Here is a 21,117-nt window from a genome sequence, read left to right as displayed (position 1 = left end):
GACATCCCAAAGTATTCACTGAGAGGCATGGTGAGTTCATACAAGATTTTATTTTTTGTCACAAGTTAGCGGAAAATGACACTTTGAGACAAAAAAAAAAAGTTTCCATTTCCGCTAACTTGTGACAAAAAAAAATGATATCTGCCACGGACCCTCTCTGAATACCTTGAAGTGTCTACTTTCCAAAATGGGGTCATTTGTGGGGTGTGTTTACTGTCCTGGAATTTTGGGGGGTGCTAAATTGTAAGCACCCCTGTAAAGCCTAAAGGTGCTCATTGGACTTTGGGCCCCTTAGCGCAGTTAGGCTGCAAAAAAGTGCCACACATGTGGTATTGCCGTACTCAGGAGGAGTAGTATAATGTGTTTTGGGGTGTATTTTTACACATACCCATGCTGGGTGGGAGAAATATCTCTGTAAATGATAATGTTTTGATTTTTTTTACACACAATTGTCCATTTACAGAGAGATTTCTCCCACCCAGCATGGGTATGTGTAAAAATACACCCCAAAACACATTATACTACTTCTCCTGAGTACAGCGATACCACATGTGTGGCACTTTTTTGCACCCTAACTGCGCTAAGGGGCCCAAAGTCCAATGAGTACCTTTAGGATTTCACAGGTCGTTTTGAGACATTTGGTTTCAAGACTACGCCTCACGGTTTAGGGCCCCTAAAATGCCAGGGCAGTTTAGGAACCCCACAAGTGACCCCATTTTAGAAAGACAACACCACAAGGTATTCTGTTAGGAGTATGGTGAGTTCATGGAAGATTTTTTTTTTTTGTCACAAGTTAGCGGAAATTGACACTTTGTGAAAAAAAAACAATAAAAATCAATTTTCGCTAACTTGTGACAAAAAATAAAATCTTCTATGAACTCACCATACCCCTAACGGAATACCTTGGGGTGTCTTCTTTCTAAAATGGGGTCACTTGTGGGGTTCCTATACTGCCCTGGCATTTAGGGCCCTAAACGTGAGGAGTAGTCTGGAAAGCAAATGCCTCAAAATGACCTGTGAATAGGACGTTGGGCACTTAGCGCACCTAGACTGCAAAAAAGTGTCACACGTGGTATCACCGTACTCAGGAGAAGTAGTATAATGTGTTTTGGGGTGTATTTTTACACATACCCATGCTAGGTGGGAGAAATATCTCTGTAAATGGACAATTGTGTATAAAAAAAACACTTCTTCTGAGTACGGCGATACTACATGTGTGACACTTTTTTGCAGCCTAGGTGCGCTAAGGGGCCCATTTACGGGTCATTTTGAGGCAGTTGGTTTCTAGACTACTCACGGTTTAGGGCCCCTAAAATGCCAGGGCAGTATAGGAACCCCACAAGTGACCCCATTTTAGAAAGACAACACCACAAGGTATTCTGTTAGGAGTATGGTGAGTTCATAGAAGATTTTATTTTTTGTCACAAGTTAGTGGAAAATGACACTTTGTGAAAAAAACAATAAAAATCAATTTTCCGCTAACTTTTGACAAAAAATAAAATCTTCTATGAACTCGTCATACACCTAACGGAATGCCTTGGGGTGTCTTTTTTTTCTAAAATGGTGTCACTTGTGGGGTTCCTATACTGCCCTGGCATTTTAGGGGCCCAAAACCGTGAGGAGTAGTCTGGAAACCAAATGCCTCAAAATGACTGTTCAGGGGTATAAGCATCTGCAAATTTTGATGACAGGTGGTCTATGAGGGGGCGAATTTTGTGGAACCGGTCATAAGCAGGGTGGCCTCTTAGACGACAGGTTGTAGTGGACCTGATCTGATGGATAGGAGTGCTAGGGGGGTGGGGGGGGGGGGTGACAGGAGGTGAATGATGGGTGTCTCAGGGGGTGATTAGAGGGGAAAATGGATACAATCAATGCACTGGGGAGGTGATCGGAAGAGGGTCGGAGGGGGATCTGAGGGTTTGGCCAAGTGATCAGGAGCCCACACGGGGCAAATTAGGGCCTGATCTGATGGGTAGGTGTGCTAGGGGGTGACAGGTGGTGACAGGAGGTGATTGATGGGTGTCTCAAGGTGTGATTAGAGGGGGGAATAGATGCAAGCAATGCACTGGCGAGGTAATCAGGGCTGGGGTCTGAGAGCGTTCTGAGGGTGTGGGCGGGTGATTGGGTGCCCTAGGGGCAGATTAGGGTCTAATCTGATGGGTAGCAGTGGCAGGTGGTGATAGGGTGTGATTGATGGGTAATTAGTGGGTGTTCAGAGGAGAGAACAGATGTAAACAATGCACTTGGGAGGTGACTCTGACGTCGGATCTGCGGGCAATCTGATGGTGTGGGTGATCAGATTGCCCGCAAGGGGTAGGTTAGGGGCTGATTGATGGATGGCAGTGACAGGGGGTGATTGACAGGTGATCAGTGGGTTATTACAGGGGGATAGATGCATACAGTACACTGGAGGGGGGGGGGGGGGTTTCTGGGGAGAATCCTAGGGGTGGGGGGGGGGGTGACCAGGAGCCCCCAGGGTGCAGTTAGGGGCCTAATAAAAAAAATAGCGTTGACAGATAGTGACAAGGAGTGATTGATGGGTGATTAGGGGAGTGATTGGGTGCAAACAGTGGTCTGGGGGGTGGGCAGGGGGGGGGGGGGGGGTCTGAGGGGTGCTGTGGGCGATCAGAGGGAAGAGGGGGGCAGGATCAGTGTGTTTGGTCAAACTAGGACAGGCAGGAGGCAGCCTGTATAATACACTTTGTATACATTACAAAGTGTATTATACACTTTGTATGCAGCGATCGTGGGGTTAACAACCCGCTGGCGCTTTCGAACGGCCGGCGGGTTGTCGTCGCGGGTGGGCGGAGCCTATTGCCGGCGGATGCGCGCGATCCCCGGCCCGAAAGAGACCCAGGACCCGACGCCAATCTGCGTTACGTGGTCCTGGGGCTGCCACTTTGCCACGGCCAATCTACAGTGGGCGGTCGGCAAGTGGTTAAAGAACAACGGTTAGCCATCATATGCCCCCCACGAAAATACATATGTAAGTAGATAAATGCTTGCTCTACTTACATATCAGATGTAATGCACTGTCCACGTGTTGGTTTCTTTTAATTTATATAATTTTCCTGGCAGGGGCCATCTTGTGCCCTCCAGGTTAAAGAATCCCCCCCCCCCTCCGCATCACTCTCCTCCACCCCGCACTGATTCAGAGCACAGCGGGGAGGCTAAAGGCAGCAGGCAAAGACTCGCCTAATAGTGTATCTAAGTGCTGGCGTTCCCATCTGTTCTCTGCACCAGAGGCAGTGCACAGCGTATAGAAGGGTACTGCATCACCTGGAACCATTATTCAGGGAGTCTGTGTGCAGCTCCTTTATCCTTCCCCAATATTCAGCACGGGGAAGAGGGAGAATTCTGCGGGCAGCAGAGAGGGAGCCCACATGCCTCTGGAGGAGGGGGGCCGAGGACAGTGTCAGGAGACAGCCTCTGGCCCCCCTACCTGCGCACTAACGCGGCTGAAACATAGAGAGTGAAGGGGAGAGCAGGCATCCAATCACAGCGCCGAGAGGTAAGTGACAGAGGCTTCAGCCAATAAGGCTGATACAGCATAGCATGTCACTTCTCTTTTGCGTCTGTGTTAGTCTGCGTACCATCTTAGAGCTTGGGGGCATGGGGAGAGAAGGAGCACAGTAAGATTGATTTTAAAGTTTGCATTTGCCTGGTTAGCATTCTCTTGAGTATTGTAACAGCCTGAATTAGAAAATTTATTTTGTATTTAATGCCTAACAGTTACTCTTTAAAAGGAAATAAATATGGCAGCCTCCATATCCCTCTCACTTCAGGTTCTCTTTATTGAAGTGGATTCTGCTCCACACTGACATGATTGCATAATGGAATTAATGCAGATTTGTTAGTTGCACACTCCTGCTAAATATCTCTTGTTGTAACACATCCCAAACTTCCCCCAGCCTCGGCTGCTGACACAAGGCAGGGTGGCTCCACAGGTTCATGCTGTAGTCACTACCTGTGGCCTTAGCAGAAATCCAGAGTCACCAGTCCAGGCTATGTGTTTCCAGTCTTTAGCAGTCCAGTTCTGGTGATTCTGTGCCCACTGAAGTCTGTTTCTCTCTCTATGTATTATAAACTCTTTTGGTTTTGCTCTTGCAGGTTTCCACAGCTCATGAGATTATTCTGCACTTTGAGGGGCAGCCAGCGGACCTGGTGGTGTGTGATGGGGCGCCTGATGGTAATTTGTTCATTTCCTTTAGTATCTTCTCGTAGTGTCCTGCTGCAAATAGGACCCCGCTTTTCACAGCTGACATTGCTGAAGTTTTCGTCTTAACTTGTCTCAGCTTGACATGATGATTGTAGTGAGAACAAGTATTTACTACTGTATAAATTCCAATATAAACATACCGGTAAGTGAAAACTAAGGTCCTGATTTTTGCCATGAGAAAACCGAGAGAAATGGTTGATTCATCTATAAGCCAAGGGAGCCTTCATTGTGCCCACATTATAGTTCTCCCTTTATAGTACCCCTTTAAAATGCTGTTTATTTGGGCTATCCCTAGTATAGTGTCACTGTGATAGTTTCCACCAGGGCTGACTTCTCAGTTTATGAAACCACCGACTCCAGGTACCCAAAATTGCCCGGACTCCACAGCCATGGTTTCCACATAGTCCTTCCATCCTAATGAGAAGCTTTGATTTCCCATGATGCATCACTTCCAAATATGCAAATCCTTTCTTTATGCCGCTGAAAGCCAGGCACACATCATAAAGAGATGATTTGCATATTTGGGAGGAATGCATCATGCTCTCTTTTAGCCCCCTATACTTTCTTAATAGTTTTGAGTCACCATGAGTTTCTTGGGAATCCCTCAGTACTGGTCCAAGCCCTATCCCATAGAGCCACATCAATCCCTGCCATGCACTGAGGAGGACCAGAAAGTCTGAACCAGGCTTTCTGAATGTGGGGTTGATGTGGCTGTGTAAAATGTATAAGCTTTAGGCTCACTATACACCAGCGGTTTTGGATGCAAGCCTGGCTTCAGGGGCAGAAAGTGATAATTTGCATATTCAGTAGAGATGCATTGTGGGAAACTACAGTTGCTCGTTTAAAGCGGAATATAACCCTGCATTTCATCTTTGCTCTAAAAAATTATTTACAGCATATTATATGCTACCAGCATTTTTTTTATTTTTTATTACTAGACCAGCATTCGAAGGGTTAAGCCCAATTTACACGATTCGATTCTTCGTGCGATTCGATTATGATTCTATTTATGATCCGATTCAATCCGACATGTCCAATCGGGATTGGATTTGCCATTGCAAAACATTGGCAAATCGAAGCCCGATCGGACATGTCGGATTTAATCGGATCGTAAATAGATTCGTAATTGAATCGCACAAAGAATCGTATCGTGTAGATTGAGCTTTACACACAGAGCTTGAAAGTTCAGTGCATTGAAATCTGAATGTATCCAAAGTTGTAGATAATTGGCCTCGATTCATCATTCTCTTTGAGATAACTTTTTCCAGTTTGTTAAATTACCGAATTCGAAGTTTAGCGATTTCTAGTTGTATTCATCAAGGTTTTTCGGCATTCGGTGTGAATTCGATAACAATTCGGTAAACATTCGGTAACGTGTCGATATTTCCATTTTACAGCGGTAATTTAACACAAGGCCATAAGATTCCCAGGGAATTGTGGGTAAAAGGCAGTCCTTTGAGCACTACGTAGCAACATTCTGAATAGGGCTTACCACCTGGACCAGGATTCTGGAAGTGGTTGGGACAATCCCACAATTTGATAGGAGCCTTTTCTAAAAAATTATAGTGCAGCTAGCAAAATTAGTTAACCCTGGCACTGCCTGTGTTCTCTTACAAGATGATTCAAGAGAAATGCAGATGTCGTGTTATAGCAAATAAATCTATTCTCTTACAAATTTATATGGTTGCAGACCTTATTCTTGCCCTTCTGCGCCTTTGAATCACTCTCAGCTGATACATAACCACTTCAAATGGCTCCATCTTCTCTGTTAGCAATGATCTGACAGGAATAACGACAGAGCAGTGAAGGAGATAACTAATCCTAAATGTAACGCTAAACCACGCCCACTTTCTTTTTCATGAATTGCACTTTATTCCGTTTTAGCGAATCGTTACCGAATCGTTACCGAATGTTCGCTAACAGCTGTAGATAACTTTGATGAATCCTGAAATGAAGTTAACAAATTCGGTATTTTACCAAACTGTTGTTAACAAATTTGCTAAGTGTTGATGAATCGAGGCCAATGTTATTTTGTGTTTACTTCAATGTATCAAGTGAGGAATGTGACACATTGGCCTCGATTCATCATTGTCTTTGAGATAACTTTTTCCAGTTTGTTAAATTACCGAATTCGAAGTTTAGCGATTTCTAGTTGTATTCATCAAGGTTTTTCGGCATTCGGTGTGAATTCGATAACAATTCGGTAAACATTCGGTAACGTGTCGATATTTCCATTTTACAGCGGTAATTTAACACAAGGCCATAAGATTCCCAGGGAATTGTGGGTAAAAGGCAGTCCTTTGAGCACTACGTAGCAACATTCTGAATAGGGCTTACCACCTGGACCAGGATTCTGGAAGTGGTTGGGACAATCCCACAATTTGATAGGAGCCTTTTCTAAAAAATTAAAGTGCAGCTAGCAAAATTAGTTAACCCTGGCACTGCCTGTGTTCTCTTACAAGATGATTCAAGAGAAATGCAGATGTCGTGTTATAGCAAATAAATCTATTCTCTTACAAATTTATATGGTTGCAGACCTTATTCTTGCCCTTCTGCGCCTTTGAATCACTCTCAGCTGATACATAACCACTTCAAATGGCTCCATCTTCTCTGTCAGCAATGATCTGACAGGAATAACGACAGAGCAGTGAAGGAGATAACTAATCCTAAATGTAACGCTAAACCACGCCCACTTTCTTTTTCATGAATTGCACTTTCTTCCGTTTTAGCGAATCGTTACCGAATCGTTAACGAATGTTCGCTAACAGCTGTAGATAACTTTGATGAATCCTGAAATGAAGTTAACAAATTCGGTATTTTACCAAACTGTTGTTAACAAATTTGCTAAGTGTTGATGAATCGAGGCCATTCTCTGACTGTGCAGAAGCAGCTGGAGACAGAGAGACACTGAAAGCACGTCTGCCTTCAATACTGTAAGAAACTGTACTTTTGGGAACCTATAATTTCTAAATAAATAATAATACACATATTATTATTGCACAAATGCAAATATGATAACCGTATGGCATATAAAAAATAGGAAAACATGTTTTTATTGAATATTATGTCAGGGTTTTAAACCGCTTTAAAGCTGAATTATCGCAAATACCTTCTGTTTTAAAGGACCACTATCGCGAAAAAAGTAGGCAGTTAAAATCTGGGGAATCTGGGTTATCTTTGTTTTCAGCAGCATTTCCTGAACTGCAGTTTTAACTGCCAAAATAGTGAGATACCAGCCAGCCTCCCTGAGGGCTCTTTCACACTACAGGCAGCGGTGAAAGGCTAAAACGCTGCGTTTTGGCTGCAGGCGTTTTCAAGGCGTTTTAACGCCTATACATTACAATCAATTGTAATGAGAAACGCCGCGGTAGGCCCAGAAAAAGCGCCTGGGAGCGTTGAAACGCAACGCTCCAAAACGCGGTGTTTAGTGTGAATGGTAAAATGAAAGTCTATGGACTTTCTTTTACCTAGGAAAACGCCAACTTCGGCCGTGGCGTTAAAACGCCGAAAAAGCCCTCTGGTGTGAAAGGGCCCTAATCACTTGCACACTGTTTTCTCAGTTAGATTTTGTAACTGCTGTTCAGGAAATGCTGTTGAAAACAAAGAAAACCCTGAGAATTCCGCATGAGGAGATGGACTGGCCCAAAACCTGTCGGTTCTGTCAGATTTTAACCACTTGCCGACCGCGCACTCATACCGCGCGTCGGCAAAGTGGCAGCTGCAGGACCAGCGACGCAGTATTGCGTCGCCAGCTGCAGGCTGATTAATCAGGAAGCAGCCGCTCGCGCGAGCGGCTGCTTCCTGTCAATTCACGGCGGGGGGCTCCGTGAATAGCCTGCGGGCCGCCGCTCGCAGGCTAAATGTAAACACAAGCGTAAATAATCCGCTTTGTTTACATTGTACGGCGCTGCTGCTCAGCAGCGCCGTAAGGCAGATCGGCGATCCCCGGCCAATCAGCGGCCGGGGATCGCCGCCATGTGACAGGGGACAGCCTGTCACTGGCTGCACAGGACGGATAGCGTCCTGTGCAGCCCCGATCACCGGGGATGAGCAGATAGGAGAGGGAGGGGGGGATTTCGCCGCGGAGGGGGGCTTTGAAGTGCCCCCCCCGCAACATGCCAGACAGGAGGAGCGATCAGACCCCCCCTGCACATTATCCCCATAGGGGGGAAAAGGGGGGGCGATCTGATCGCTCTGTGTGCCAGCTGATCTGTGCTGGGGGCTGCAGAGCCCACCCAGCACAGATCACAAAAAATAATGCTGGTCCTTAAGGGGGGGTAAAGGGTGGGTCCTCAAGTGGTTAACTGCCTACTTTTTTCACAATAGTGGTACCCTTGCACAGTTTGCTAGGAATTGGGTTTGGCACAAAGCAGGACACAGGAAGGAAATAGGACACACAATATTTATTATTATTATTATTATTATTATTATTATTATTATTTAGTATTTATATAGTATATAGTATTTATATAGCGCCAACATATTACGCAGCGCTGTACAGTGTATATATATTGTCTTGTCACTAACTGTCCCTCAAAGGAGCTCACAATCTAATCTAATATACAGCAGAGTAAACAAAATATACAATGTACAATATACCGAAGTGGATAAAGAGGAAAGAGGCGTCCAGGGAAGATAAAATGCGTTGAAAACAAATAGAATGAAAAATAAAAGTGAGGTGGCTTACCTCAATGAAGAAAAATTCACGTAATAGTAGAATTTTATTGCACTGGCAACGTGTTTTGTGTGTGCATACCCACTTCCTCAGGCCAAATAGCAGTGCCCAATAGTGCTTGTAGCCACAAATAAGAGGCACCTCTCTTTGTGGCTACAAGCACTGTTAGGCACTGCTATTTGGCCTGAGGAAGTGGGTATGCACCCACGAAACGCGTTGCCAGTGCAATAAAATTCTATTAATACGTGTATTTGTCTTCATTGAGGTAAGCCACCTCACTTTTTTTTTCATTTTATTTGTTTTTAACGCATTTTATCTTCTCTGGGCGCATTTTTCCCCTTTATCCTGTGCCTTCACCCTCCTTTCGGAGTGGGATAAACCCTCTTTGACCAGTTTAGATCATTTGAGGGTTGCTTGCGACTATCACCAGCTCTGTCTGGTCACCCGAGTGGAGTCGGGGGTTGTACATCACCTGCTTCTAGTGGTTGGTTGCCCTTCTGCAACCCACCTTTGTGAGTATAATCCATCTACATGTTTTACATCAGGTACTGTGACATACTGCACCATTTGGGCTCTTGTTGTCTCTGTGTTTTCTCTTTGCAGGGTGCAATTTTTATTATCCCTACTTTTTGTCCAACATACCGAAGTGAATACAAGATACATTGAGGATGCAGAGACAGTCAAATCTGCAATTAGTGTTGAGCAAAACTACAATTAGTGTGTCGTTAATGGCCAATGACTGAAACGTTAGGAGAGGAGCAGGGGCGCACAGGTGGGAAGGTGTGAAGAGAGTTCAAAAACTAGTCCTATGCCTTGAGGTCCTGGTGAAGATGCTCAACGTACTTTACTGCAGTCTAGTGTTGTAGATGATATCCAGTGGGGGGGAGGGGTTTCCCAGTGATCCTCTCCGCTGACCTGATGACTCTCTGTAGATTGTGTCTGTCACTGACGGAGGCGCCAACATACCAGACCAGGGTGTAAGAACAGAGGACAGATTCAAAAGTGGTGGAGTAGAAGTTTGCCAGAAGCTCCTGAGCCATGCTGGACTTCTTCAGTTGGCGAAGGAAGAAGAATTAGAAGAAGAATTATGCACACTTTGCAGCTTGGCGAGGGGACAAGAGACGACCAGTGGCCACTGGTTTCACATTGTCACTCCAGAATCTTGGTTGATATTTGAATGCATATGGTGTCCTGTAATAAGGCTTCTTATTGTGCGGGTTTAGTGTTGAAGGTAGCCCAGATGTTTGTTACTAATGTGTTATCTTTGTCTTGTAGTTACTGGTCTGCATGATATAGATGAATATATCCAAGCTCAACTTCTACTGGCGGTAAGTCCAAAACATCCTTGTGACAAAAAGAACCTGGCAATACATACTGATTATATTTTGGTGTCGAAGGACCTCTCACAAAATATTTAGCAATGAAATGACATTGCGTCAGAAAGGATAAGAGTGGAGTACTTTTTGTCATCTTCGTCGACACAACAGGCAATCAGTCTCTCAGTTCCATGCACTAGAAGCATGCAAAGAGTAGTGACTGGGTTTATGGGTATTATGAGTGGTTAGCAGTATTGTCTTGTAGCACTAGTGTCTTAAAGGGACACTTAAAGAGGAACTCCAGTGAAAATAATGTAATAAAAAAAAGTGCTTCATTTTTACAATAATTATGTATAAATGATTTAGTCAGTGTTTGCTCATTGTAAAATCTTTTAAATCCCTGATTTACATTCTGACATTTATCACATGGGGACATTTTTACTGTGGGCAGGTGATGTAGCTGCTGCATGCTTTTTTTGGCAGTTGGAAACAGCTGTAAACAACTATTTCCCACAATGGTTCACAGACAGGAAACTGCCAAGAGTACGTACTCAGAATTTCTTTGTGGGAGGGGTTTCACCACAATATCAGCCATACAGCGCCCACTGATGGTCTGTTTGTGAAAAGGAATAGATTTCTCATGTAAAAGTGGGTACTAGCTACTGATTGGGATTAAGTTCAATTCTTGGTCAGAGTTTCTCTTTAACCACCTTAGCGGTAACCCCCGTGTGTGACACGGTATAAGCCGCCGGAGGGTGCCGCTCAGGCCCTGCTGGGCACTTTTCTAGCTGCGCCAGCACACCGATCGCCGCTATCCGTTGCGGCGCGTGGCCCCCCCCAGACCCCGTGCGCTGCCTGGCCAATCAGTGCCAGGCAGCGCCGAGGGGTGGATCGGGACTCCCAATGACGTCGGTGACGTCATCCCGCCCCGTCGCCATGAACGGGATTTCCTGATCGGAGATCGCCAAAGGCGATCGAAGCGGGCGGGGGGATGCCGCTGAGCAGTGGCTATCATGCCCTGGGCTCGCTACATGATTTAAAAAAAAAACTGCTGCGCTGCCTCCTGGCGGAATTTTTCATACCGCCAGGAGGGTTAAAGTGATCCTTAAGTCTGTAAAAAAAAAAAAGAGATTTACTCACCTGGGGCTTCCCTCAGCCCCCTGCAGCCGATCGGTGCCCTCGCAGCCCCGCTCAGATGCTCCTGCACCCGCCGGCGAACTCTTCCGGTTTGGCCGTCACCGGCCGACAGGCATGGGAACGCGAGTGATTCTCCGCGTTCCCAGCCATAATATCGCCCCCCTATGCTGCTATTTATCGGCTGCAGGGGGCTGAGGGAAGCCCCAGGTGAGTGAATCTCATTTTTTTTACAGACTTAAAGGGACACTTAAGTCAAACAAAAAAAATTAGTTTTACTCACCTAGGGCTTCCAATAGCCCCCTGCAGCTGTCCGGTGCCCTCGCCGTCTCCCTCCGATCCTCCTGGCCCCGCCGGCAGCCACTTCCTGTTTCGGTGACAGGAGCTGACAGGCTGGGGACATGAGTGATTCTTCGCGTTCCCAGACACATTAGCACCCTCTATGCTGCTATATGGTATATGATATATGCTATAGTAGCATAGATGGCGCTATTGTGGCCAGGAACACGAAGAATCACTCGCATCCCCAGCCTGTCAGCTCCTGTCACCGAAACAGGAAGTGGCTGCCGGCGGGGCCAGGAGGATCGGAGGGAGACGGCGAGGGCACCGGACAGCTGCAGGGGGCTATTGGAAGCCCCAGGTGAGTAAAACTCATTTTTTTTGTTTGACTTAAGTGTCCCTTTAAGGATCACTTTAAGCCAGGAATGAAAAAAAATCCGTTTTACTTTCCTGCGGCTTCTACCAGCCTCCTGCAGCCGTCCTGTGCCCTCGCAGTCACTCATGGAGCCTCCGGTCCCCCACTGCCAGCTAGTTTCGTTTTCGCTGACAGGGCCGGCAGGTCTGGCCACACATATTTTTCTTTGCGTTCCTGTCCGCAATAGCATCCTGCACCTGTGCAGGACGCTGTTGAGGATAGGAACATGAAGGATATGCATGGCCAGGCCTGCACAGGAGCAGAAAGCCTGACGACTCTCTGTCAGGGCCTGTCAGCGAAAACGAAACTAGCTGGCGGCGGAGGACCGGAGGCTCCGTGAGTGACTGCGAGGACACAGGTTGGCTGCGGGGGGCTGATAGAAGCCCCAGGAAAGTAAAACTAATGTTTTATTCTTGGCTTAGTTGTCCCTTTAAGCTTGATTCCCAGAAGGGACATTATCTGCTTAAAGGACAACTGTAACGTGTTAAAAAAACATTTTAAGATAATCACCTAAGAGAAGGTAAAGCTTTGGATCCCTTAGAGTCTTCCCATGCCTCTCTGTGTCCCCTCATTCCACCGCCAGGCCATCTATTCTAGGCCCTGACATCAATGTCAAAGAGGCCTTTGGGTATCCTCAGAAGGCCGTGGAAGTACTCCGGTCTCCGAGTCCGTCTGAAGACAATCCGCTCCGGACTACGCACGTATGAGTGCGGACACCTGCGTGTGCGCAGTACAGATCTGCTCGTCTTCGGAAGTACTCGGTGGAAACCAAAAGATGCAGCTGGCAGTAGATGAGAATGGGGCCTGGGAGTAGAACGATCCAGAGCCTTTCCTCCTCTTAGGTGAGTATCCTAAAAATTGTTTTAGCATGTTACAGCTGTCCTAAGCCTAGTCCTATCTAAGCAGATAATGTCCCTTCTGTGTTTATTATGTAGTCTACACCCTGACCCTGCATTGCAAGCATTCTAATATAATCATAAATGTGTTTGCTGTAATGAATCTTATCTCCGTCATCCTGGCTCTATTCTGGTACTTTGCCAGGGAGAGGGAAGCTTGTTATCTCCCATGTTATTCTACGTGTTGTTGTGCTTGAACTCTGTTAAATAAAACTTTTGAAAGAAAATAGAAGTAAAGGCGCTCTCTGCTTTTTCTAGTAACTGGTGTGTTTCTCTGCAGGCTCTGAACATCACCACACACGTCCTGAGGAAAGGGGGCACGTTTGTTGCCAAGGTTGGTACCGACAAAGAGAAATTTGTGTTTGAACAGTTTCCTGAAAGCTGATTGGCTGAGTGAGTGGACTCTTTCATTGGCAGATATTTCGGGGGAAAGACGTCACCTTGCTGTATTCCCAGCTGAAGATCTTCTTCCGAGAGGTGACATGTGCCAAACCCCGGAGCAGCCGAAACTCCAGCATTGGTAAACGGTGTTTTTGGGGGTGGAGACGGACTTATATGTTAATAGTGAGTAGAGATGGCCAATAAGATGCAAATAATACTCTCTTGCATACAAATTGGTTGTAGCCAGGCCCACTTCCGGCCTTTTTGATTGGCCCAGTTCCAGGCTGCATACAATTTGCTTGAAGTTTGCAAGCCAACATTATTTGCATATTATTGACTGTCCATCTGTTATGCTTAGGCACTTTGTGAAGTCACCAGAAAGCTCAGCAGTCAACTACTTCATTACCCCCTGTTGTGGCTTCCATTGCTTCTGCCATGTGTAGGTTTGACTACCATGATCCTCCAGTTCTGCTCCATCTGGCCTCCGCTATTCTACCTTGCTATTCCTGATCAGGTGGATTTCTGTGTTCAGTACTTTCTACTCGCAAGCTTCCACCATACCACCTATTCAGTGAGCTGCAGAATTTAAAGTGGATCCGAGATAAACTTTTACTCATTGCATAGTTGTGTTCTTTTCATATAGTTTATAGGGCTCAAGCCAAATACTTTTTTTGTTTTAATACTTGAATTCCCTATAAACTAAACAAGCCTCGCCCACAGCTTCTCCAGAGTGGCAATGCACACAGACCCATGTAGCAAGGGCGTATGGGAGCTCAGTCTGGGCAGGAGGAAGTTACTAGCCTGAGATTTCAGAGGCAGAGGGGAGGAGGGAGGAGAAGGAGGGAGTGAATTTGTCACAGGCTGAGGGGTGGAGATTTGTGTAATGACAAGCAAAACATGGCTGCTCTCGTATCACAGGAATAAATAACGTATATTCCGGCGTATAAGACGACCCCCCAACTTTTCCAGTTAAAATATAGAGTTTGAGATATACTTGCCGTATAAGGCTACCCCTCTTCCTACGCACACCAGATAAAAAAAATCATATACTACCTAGGTCCTGCGCGAGACTGGGGAGATCTATCGCTCCTAACAGGGTATAAACCACACCAAGCTAGACCAGCCCTGCAGATTCATTCTCCGGAATATACCGCCGTCCCACCCAAGTATGGCATCCAGCACCAGAGCCAGAACTGGAGCTAAAAGTACCGCCGCAAGCTCACCGCCGGAGTCTCCCAAGATGGCGTCCGCCCCAGAGATCGAGCCAGACCAACGCTCCGTGGACAGCCAAGAACTCTTTCCCTCCGCTACCTCTCAAGCCGGCAAGTCCGCCTCGCTCCCGGAGCAAATCACCTTGGACGAACTCAGAAATATTATCCGCCAAGAAGTCACAGGCGCGAACAAGCAGCTCGGATGTGAGCTGCTGCGCGAGATACGCCTCCTCGCACAACGCACATCCGCCATTGAAGACAGGTTAGACAGCGCTACCGTGGTCCTAGAAGGGCATGAAGAAGAGATTACCTCCCTCCGCGCAGAGGTCCGCTCACTTCACGAAAAGCAGGAGGACTCTGAAAATCGATCACGCAGAGAAAACCTGAGGATCAGAGGTATCCCCGAAACGGTCCAGGACCTACAGGGCTTTGCCACGGCGCAAAATGAAATGGATAGGGTCCACCGAGCTCTGACCCGCCAAACAACCAATGGCGTCCCGCGGGATATAATCCTAAAAACGCACCACTACCTAACTAAGGAAAGGCTTCTGCAAGCCGCCCGATCCAAGCCTGACCTTTCCTTCCAGGGCTACAAATATCAGTTGTTCGCCGACCTGGCTCCTATCACTCTCGCTAAGCGCAAGGAGCTGAAGCCATATCTGCAAATTCTCAAAGAAAAGGAGGTTCGCTACAAATGGGGATTCCCCTTCCAGTTAATATTTACCTGGCAAGATAAATTGCAAATCATTCGCTCCTTAGACGACGCCAGAGAGCGTTTCCGTATACTTGGTTTGCCTCTACCACCAAAGCCTACGCAAGAGTCACAGAGCCAAGCAGATGCTTCTTCTCACCAATCTCTACGGCAGGCTCCAATGTCTCCCAAAGATCAGCGGGGCCCTAGAAATCGTCAACAAGCTCTACAGCAATTATCGTCCCAGGTCTTCCAGAAAGCTCCTTGACCAGCCAGATAAGTGATCCTTTACCTGTTTACGTTATGTGCCTATTCCCAAATAGGCCCGTTCCTCCTCCCAAACACCGTGTGACTGGTGCGTTTGCTCACAGAGTACCAAGCCACTGTGTTCTGGAACACTCGTGATCCCCTTTGGGGCTGCCCCTCTTGTTATTTCGCACTGTTAAGCGGCTTTTCCTTTTCTACATGGAACTTTGTTTCTCGCAGACATTCCCTGACTAGCGCTTGCTAGGAAGACTGGAGGCCATTTTACACCACGCTGTCTCCCCCCTAAGTTGCACTGTTATTTTTGCTCCGGATTACTAACTAATTTTTATACGCTACCTGTAGGTATACAGCCAGACTCACTGTTAGGCATTGAACAGGCCTAAGCTATGTATTGCTCACCCTACGCCTATCTTCATTTACTTTAAATATCTTTAATTATAATTACTTTTGTTAAGCATTAATATCTACTACGTGTGCCTGGCTACACACTTCTAATCCTGTTGCACTTGTTCTAAACATGACTACAGGATCCCCCCCTTCCCTCGCACCGTGAGGTATTACAGCTAGACTACACGCTCTTTTAGTCTCTTGTGCCAACCTCCGGTGCGGGATGACGGCGGTTTCTAGAAAACTCTTCGTTTCATGAGTAAACGTTTAATAATGTGTTAATAATGTTATAATAATGCTTTGACACGTTCTTTCTGTTAAATGCTGCCTTCGCACATAAGGTACATATATGCCCTAAGGTTATGTTATCAGATTCCCCGCGGCCCCCCCTCCCCCCGCCATGGGAGCTGCGTTGGGCCCACGCTTGCCCATGCCTGCTCCTCTGATGAGGCGACGGAGACCCCGATCTACTAATCCCCCATGAGACTTAGTCACCCGGGGAAACCTAATATATGTAATATAAGTATTAGCTACTGTCCGCACCTCTGATATTATTGAACAGCAAGCACCCGCTGTACAAAGACCTCTCCTGCCATTCTTCCACACATGCGGCTCCCTGGTCTGTTTGTCTTTTCTGAAATATAACGATATTTAATTACCCTTTCACCATTATGACTTAAAGTTTTGCTCTCCCCTCTTCCATCGCGTGCCCCCACTAGTACCCCACGAGCCCCATTCTGATGTGGCCCCATGGGTACGAATTGATGCTGGATAGCATCAAACTGATATTCAAGAGGGCCCCTGGAGTTTCAGGTGCCCTCCCTCTGTTCCTGTTACTGTTCTCACTGATCTATTTCACCTTGCTAATTACCCTCTACTCTTCCTCCCCCTCTCTTTTTCTTCTTAAAACCTTCAACCTCTCCCTTTCTCTCGATGTCCCTGATGCTTTCGTCTCCCTGGCTCCGCCTTCGGTCTCCCTACGCTGGACTTCCTGGCTTGGTTCTCTCCTCATGCAGCTCTTCTTCTCAACACAATGGCTTTGAATATATGCTCCTTAAATGTCAAAGGTTTTAACTCACCTATTAAGCGCTCCAAGGCATTCTCCCATTTTCGCTCCAACCATGCGGACATAATTTGTTTGCAGGAGACCCACTTCCCTAAATCCTACGCCCCAAAATACCTACATCGCACCTTTCCGCAGTTCTATACCTCATGCGCCTCCTCTAAGCACAGAGGCATACTAATTGCGTTTAGAAGTTCAGTCAACTTTATCTGTAAAAAAGAGATCAGTGACCCAGACGGTAGGTACCTCATACTTGTGGGATCCATCCACGACGTAGAGGTCACCATAGCCTCTTATTATGCCCCCAATACTGACCAACTACCGTTCTTAAAACACTTTGTAGATCTCCTACTGACACACGCGATAGGGACCATCGTTGCATGTGGAGACTCCAACCTATGCTTACGTCCTCTCATAGACCGCGATAGCCCTAATGCGCCCGGCCCTAATCCTGCAGAGCTACGCAATGCCAAACAATTTGAAGACCTTCTTAGATCCGCCTCTTTAGCTGACAGTTGGCGAGAACAGCACCCCACTAAAAGAGAGTATACATTTTTCTCCCACCCTCATAACTCACAATCCCGCATTGACCTCTGCCTCATTCACACCAACCTTCTCCCTCAATTAACTAACGCTCAGATAAAAGCAATATCTTGGTCGGACCACTGTGCAGTGACCATTACCCTCGCATCTATAATATCTAAGCCCCCCGGGCTACGCTGGTCTCTCAACCATTCGCTCCTCTCTGATCCTACAATATTTGCTACTCTTGAGGGGCATCTATAGGATTATTTCCAGTTAAACTCTAACAACGAGGAAGTATCTGACTACACTGTCTGGGAGGCGCATAAAGCCGTCCTGCGGGGTCACATTATTAGCATTGCCTCCAGTAGGAAAAAACGCAGATTGCAGGAATTGCACCAACTTAAAGCCGAATATGCAAAAGCTGCAGAGCTTCTGTCCACTAGTCCCTCACCCCACAATAGACAGGTCTATTTCAAAGCGGCAGAAGCACTCAATTTACATTTAACTAGCACAGCTGAGAAACGCCTGAGGTGGAACAAGTTCCACTTTTACGTTAACTGTAATAAACCCTCCACGATGCTAGCGCGCAGGTTGAGGCACACTGACCCGAACTTTAAAGCCCTTAAGCTCCGCTTAGATGACACATCTTTCACCAGTAACCCCAGCAAAATAGTGCAGATCTTTCGGAAAGGCCTTTCCAAAATCTACCAGACTCCTGTTAATATTAACCCCACGCTACTTAAGAACACCCTGGACACCTGTCCCCTCCCCCCTCTCACTGACTCTTTTAAACTAAACCTCGAGAAGGCCATAACCAGCGAAGAGATATCTCAAGCAATCCAATCTCTCAAAATTAATAAAGCTCCCGGCCCTGATGGGTTTCCCTCTACCTATTATAAAAAATTCTCACACATCATCTCTCCATATCTACTAAAAGCCTATAACTGCCTCCTGCAGGGGGTAAGGCCCGGAGTAGACTCTCTTTTCGCGGCTATTAGCATGATACCCAAACCTAGTACTGATCAAACCGCCTGGTCCAGCTACCGACCTATCTCGTTGCTCAATACAGACATTAAGATTTTGGCAAAGATTCTGGCCACTCGGCTTAACGAGGGCATCTGCTCACTGATCGGGCTGGACCAGGTAGGTTTCATGCCGCGACGACAGGCGGGGGACAATGTTAGGCGCCTGCAGCAGATTATAACCTCAGCGGGGCAGACGGATACTCCCATGATGTTACTCTCCCTTGACATCCAAAAGGTGTTTGATACGGTATCGTGGGAGTATCTGTTCCCCTTGCTTGCTCATTGGGGTTTTGGCCCTAATTTTCTGTGTTGGGTTAAGGCGCTTTACCACTCTCCACAGGCATTCATACACTATTGCGGCTACAAATCTGACGCCTTCCCTGTTCGCAGGGGCACTAGGCAGGGATGCCCCCTATCCCCTCTTTTATTTGCGCTTGCTATAGAGCCCCTTGCTATACTGATCAACAAACATGAGGGCATTAGAGGGGTCTCCCTGTCTGGTCACCAACATAAACTATGCTTGTACGCTGACGATGTAGTCCTAACACTCACAGATGCCCATGATTCCTTATCCAACCTGGCAGATATCCTTTTATTATTTGAAGATATCTCCGGCCTCCAAATTAATAGCACCCAATCAAATGCCCTTAATATTTCCCTTCCTCCCGCTGAACTTGAAACCATCCAATCCTCATTCGCATTTAATTGGGAAACTACCAAGTTGAAATACTTAGGTGTCTTTATCACACGCTCGTATCATTCTATGTACTCGGCAAACTACCCGAGCTTGAGTAAAAGCATCCTCCAATCGATGGAATGCTGGAAGAGATACAGTCTTTCGTGGATTGGGCGTATAGTAACGACTAAGATGGTAATCCTTCCCAGGCTACTCTACGCCTTTCGTGTGCTACCTGTAAACATCCCAATCCCGGCCCTCAATCGCCTGCAGTCCTCCATATTTTCATTTATTTGGGGCAAAAACAGACCAAGAATCGAGAGGAGCACTTTAACTCGCTTGAAAGTCGACGGTGGTTTGGGTGTTCCTAATATTATCGCTTACTACCGAGCTGCACAGATCTCACAACTTGCTATGTGGCATGAACTATTGCACCCTCCGTTGTGGGTAGCAATAGAGCAATCCATATGCTCCCCCATTTCCTTTGGGAACTTGCTCTGGTTACCCCCTGTCCAGCGAAGAAACATTAAAAATCCAATCATGGCACATTCTCTCAAAATCTGGGATACAGTCAAATTTAAAGGCAACCTAATTTCTCTGCACCTTCCCCTCACCTCCTTCTTAGATCACCCAGATTTTAAACCTGGACTGGAGAGCCCAGCAGCCTTTCGCTGGTGGCACTCAAAACACCTCACTATTTTATACGACCTAGTCACTGACTCAGCAGTTAAACCCTTTGCACTTCTTAAAGAGAAACACCAACTGCCCATAAAAGAATACTTCCGTTATCTTCAAATCTCGCATTTTCTTTCTCAGATCGCCAAGGGGCATGGCTCCCTCTTGACCCGCACATGCTTTGAACACGTGTGCGCCTCCGACCCGGGATCCCCGGGCCTGATCTCTCTGCTATACAGGTGCATTGTGTCCCCCCCTGGCCTCCCCAAGCCCTCCTATATAACAAAATGGGAACTCGATCTCAACTCCACCTTCGAAATGGAGGACCTCTCTGACATTTGGTCTCTCACCCCACAATGCTCCATAAGTGCCTCCCTCGTGGAGACCCAATATAAAGTACTCCTAAGGTGGTATCTCACCCCAGACCGCATTTCAAAATTTGATACTAAGAACAATGGCCTATGCTTCCGCGGCTGCGGACAGGGGGGGACCCTCTCTCATGTGTGGTGGTTCTGCCCGAGGGTCCAGAGGTTCTGGATCAGAATATACCAGGTCATTTATTCCACAATCAAAGTTCAAGGCTCCGGAGATTGCACTCCTGGGATTTCGCCCACCGGGCATAACTAACCCCCAATATAAATTGCTCTCACACATATGCTTGGCAGGAAAGAGAGTCATCGCAGGTGCGTGGAAGTCCCCTACCCTGTCCATATCCAAATTCAGAGCTAATTTGAGCAGCGCCCTCTGCTTTGATAAAATGAAAGCTATACTAGACGACTCCCTTCCACGTTTTGAAAAAATGTGGCTCCCATACATTAACCAATACCATTAAAGCTCACCCCAATCGCTAACTGCAGTTTAATGGCGCTACGACCCTTCCTTCCCGCCTCCTGCCTAAAAACCTTGGGACAACCAATGTAACTAGTGTATGAACAAATTCCTTTCTTACACATACAAGCTAGCATTTGAACCAAACACTTTAACCTTCTATGGCCATAGGCGGCGCCGGGGTTGACCTTTTTCTCACTCTGCTCTTCCTTTTCACTCTTTTCTTTATTCCTTTCTTTCTCCCTCCTTTCCCCACTTAACTGTTCTTTCCCTACTCTCTACCCTCTCTTTCCCCCCTACCCCTCGCGATGGATACAGACACTTATTAAAAGTATCTCTAGAGGAGGGGCGTCGGCTTCGCCCCCTCCCAACATCCGGGACCTAGTACCAATAGATCCCACGGCCCTCTCAAACTTATTATAGCCCACCCCCCTGATTGGTGGACCTTGTTTGT

The 21,117-nt window shown here is 46.7% G+C and overlaps 1 protein-coding gene across 1 annotated transcript in view; it reads left to right on the top strand.

Annotated features, from left to right (window-relative positions):
* Positions 1-21,117, top strand: part of FTSJ1 (FtsJ RNA 2'-O-methyltransferase 1) — a 44,274-nt gene that overhangs the window by 10,162 nt on the left and 12,995 nt on the right. The window contains exons 5-8 of the mRNA XM_068248786.1: positions 4,111-4,189; positions 10,170-10,222; positions 13,215-13,268; positions 13,352-13,454. Coding sequence (XP_068104887.1) covers positions 4,111-4,189; positions 10,170-10,222; positions 13,215-13,268; positions 13,352-13,454 — 289 coding nt within the window. The remainder of the gene's footprint in view (positions 1-4,110; positions 4,190-10,169; positions 10,223-13,214; positions 13,269-13,351; positions 13,455-21,117) is intronic.

Source organism: Hyperolius riggenbachi, chromosome 8 (assembly GCF_040937935.1).
Source record: "Hyperolius riggenbachi isolate aHypRig1 chromosome 8, aHypRig1.pri, whole genome shotgun sequence".
Taxonomy (NCBI): Eukaryota; Metazoa; Chordata; class Amphibia; order Anura; family Hyperoliidae; genus Hyperolius; species Hyperolius riggenbachi.
This window is presented reverse-complemented; position numbering and strand designations above follow the sequence as displayed.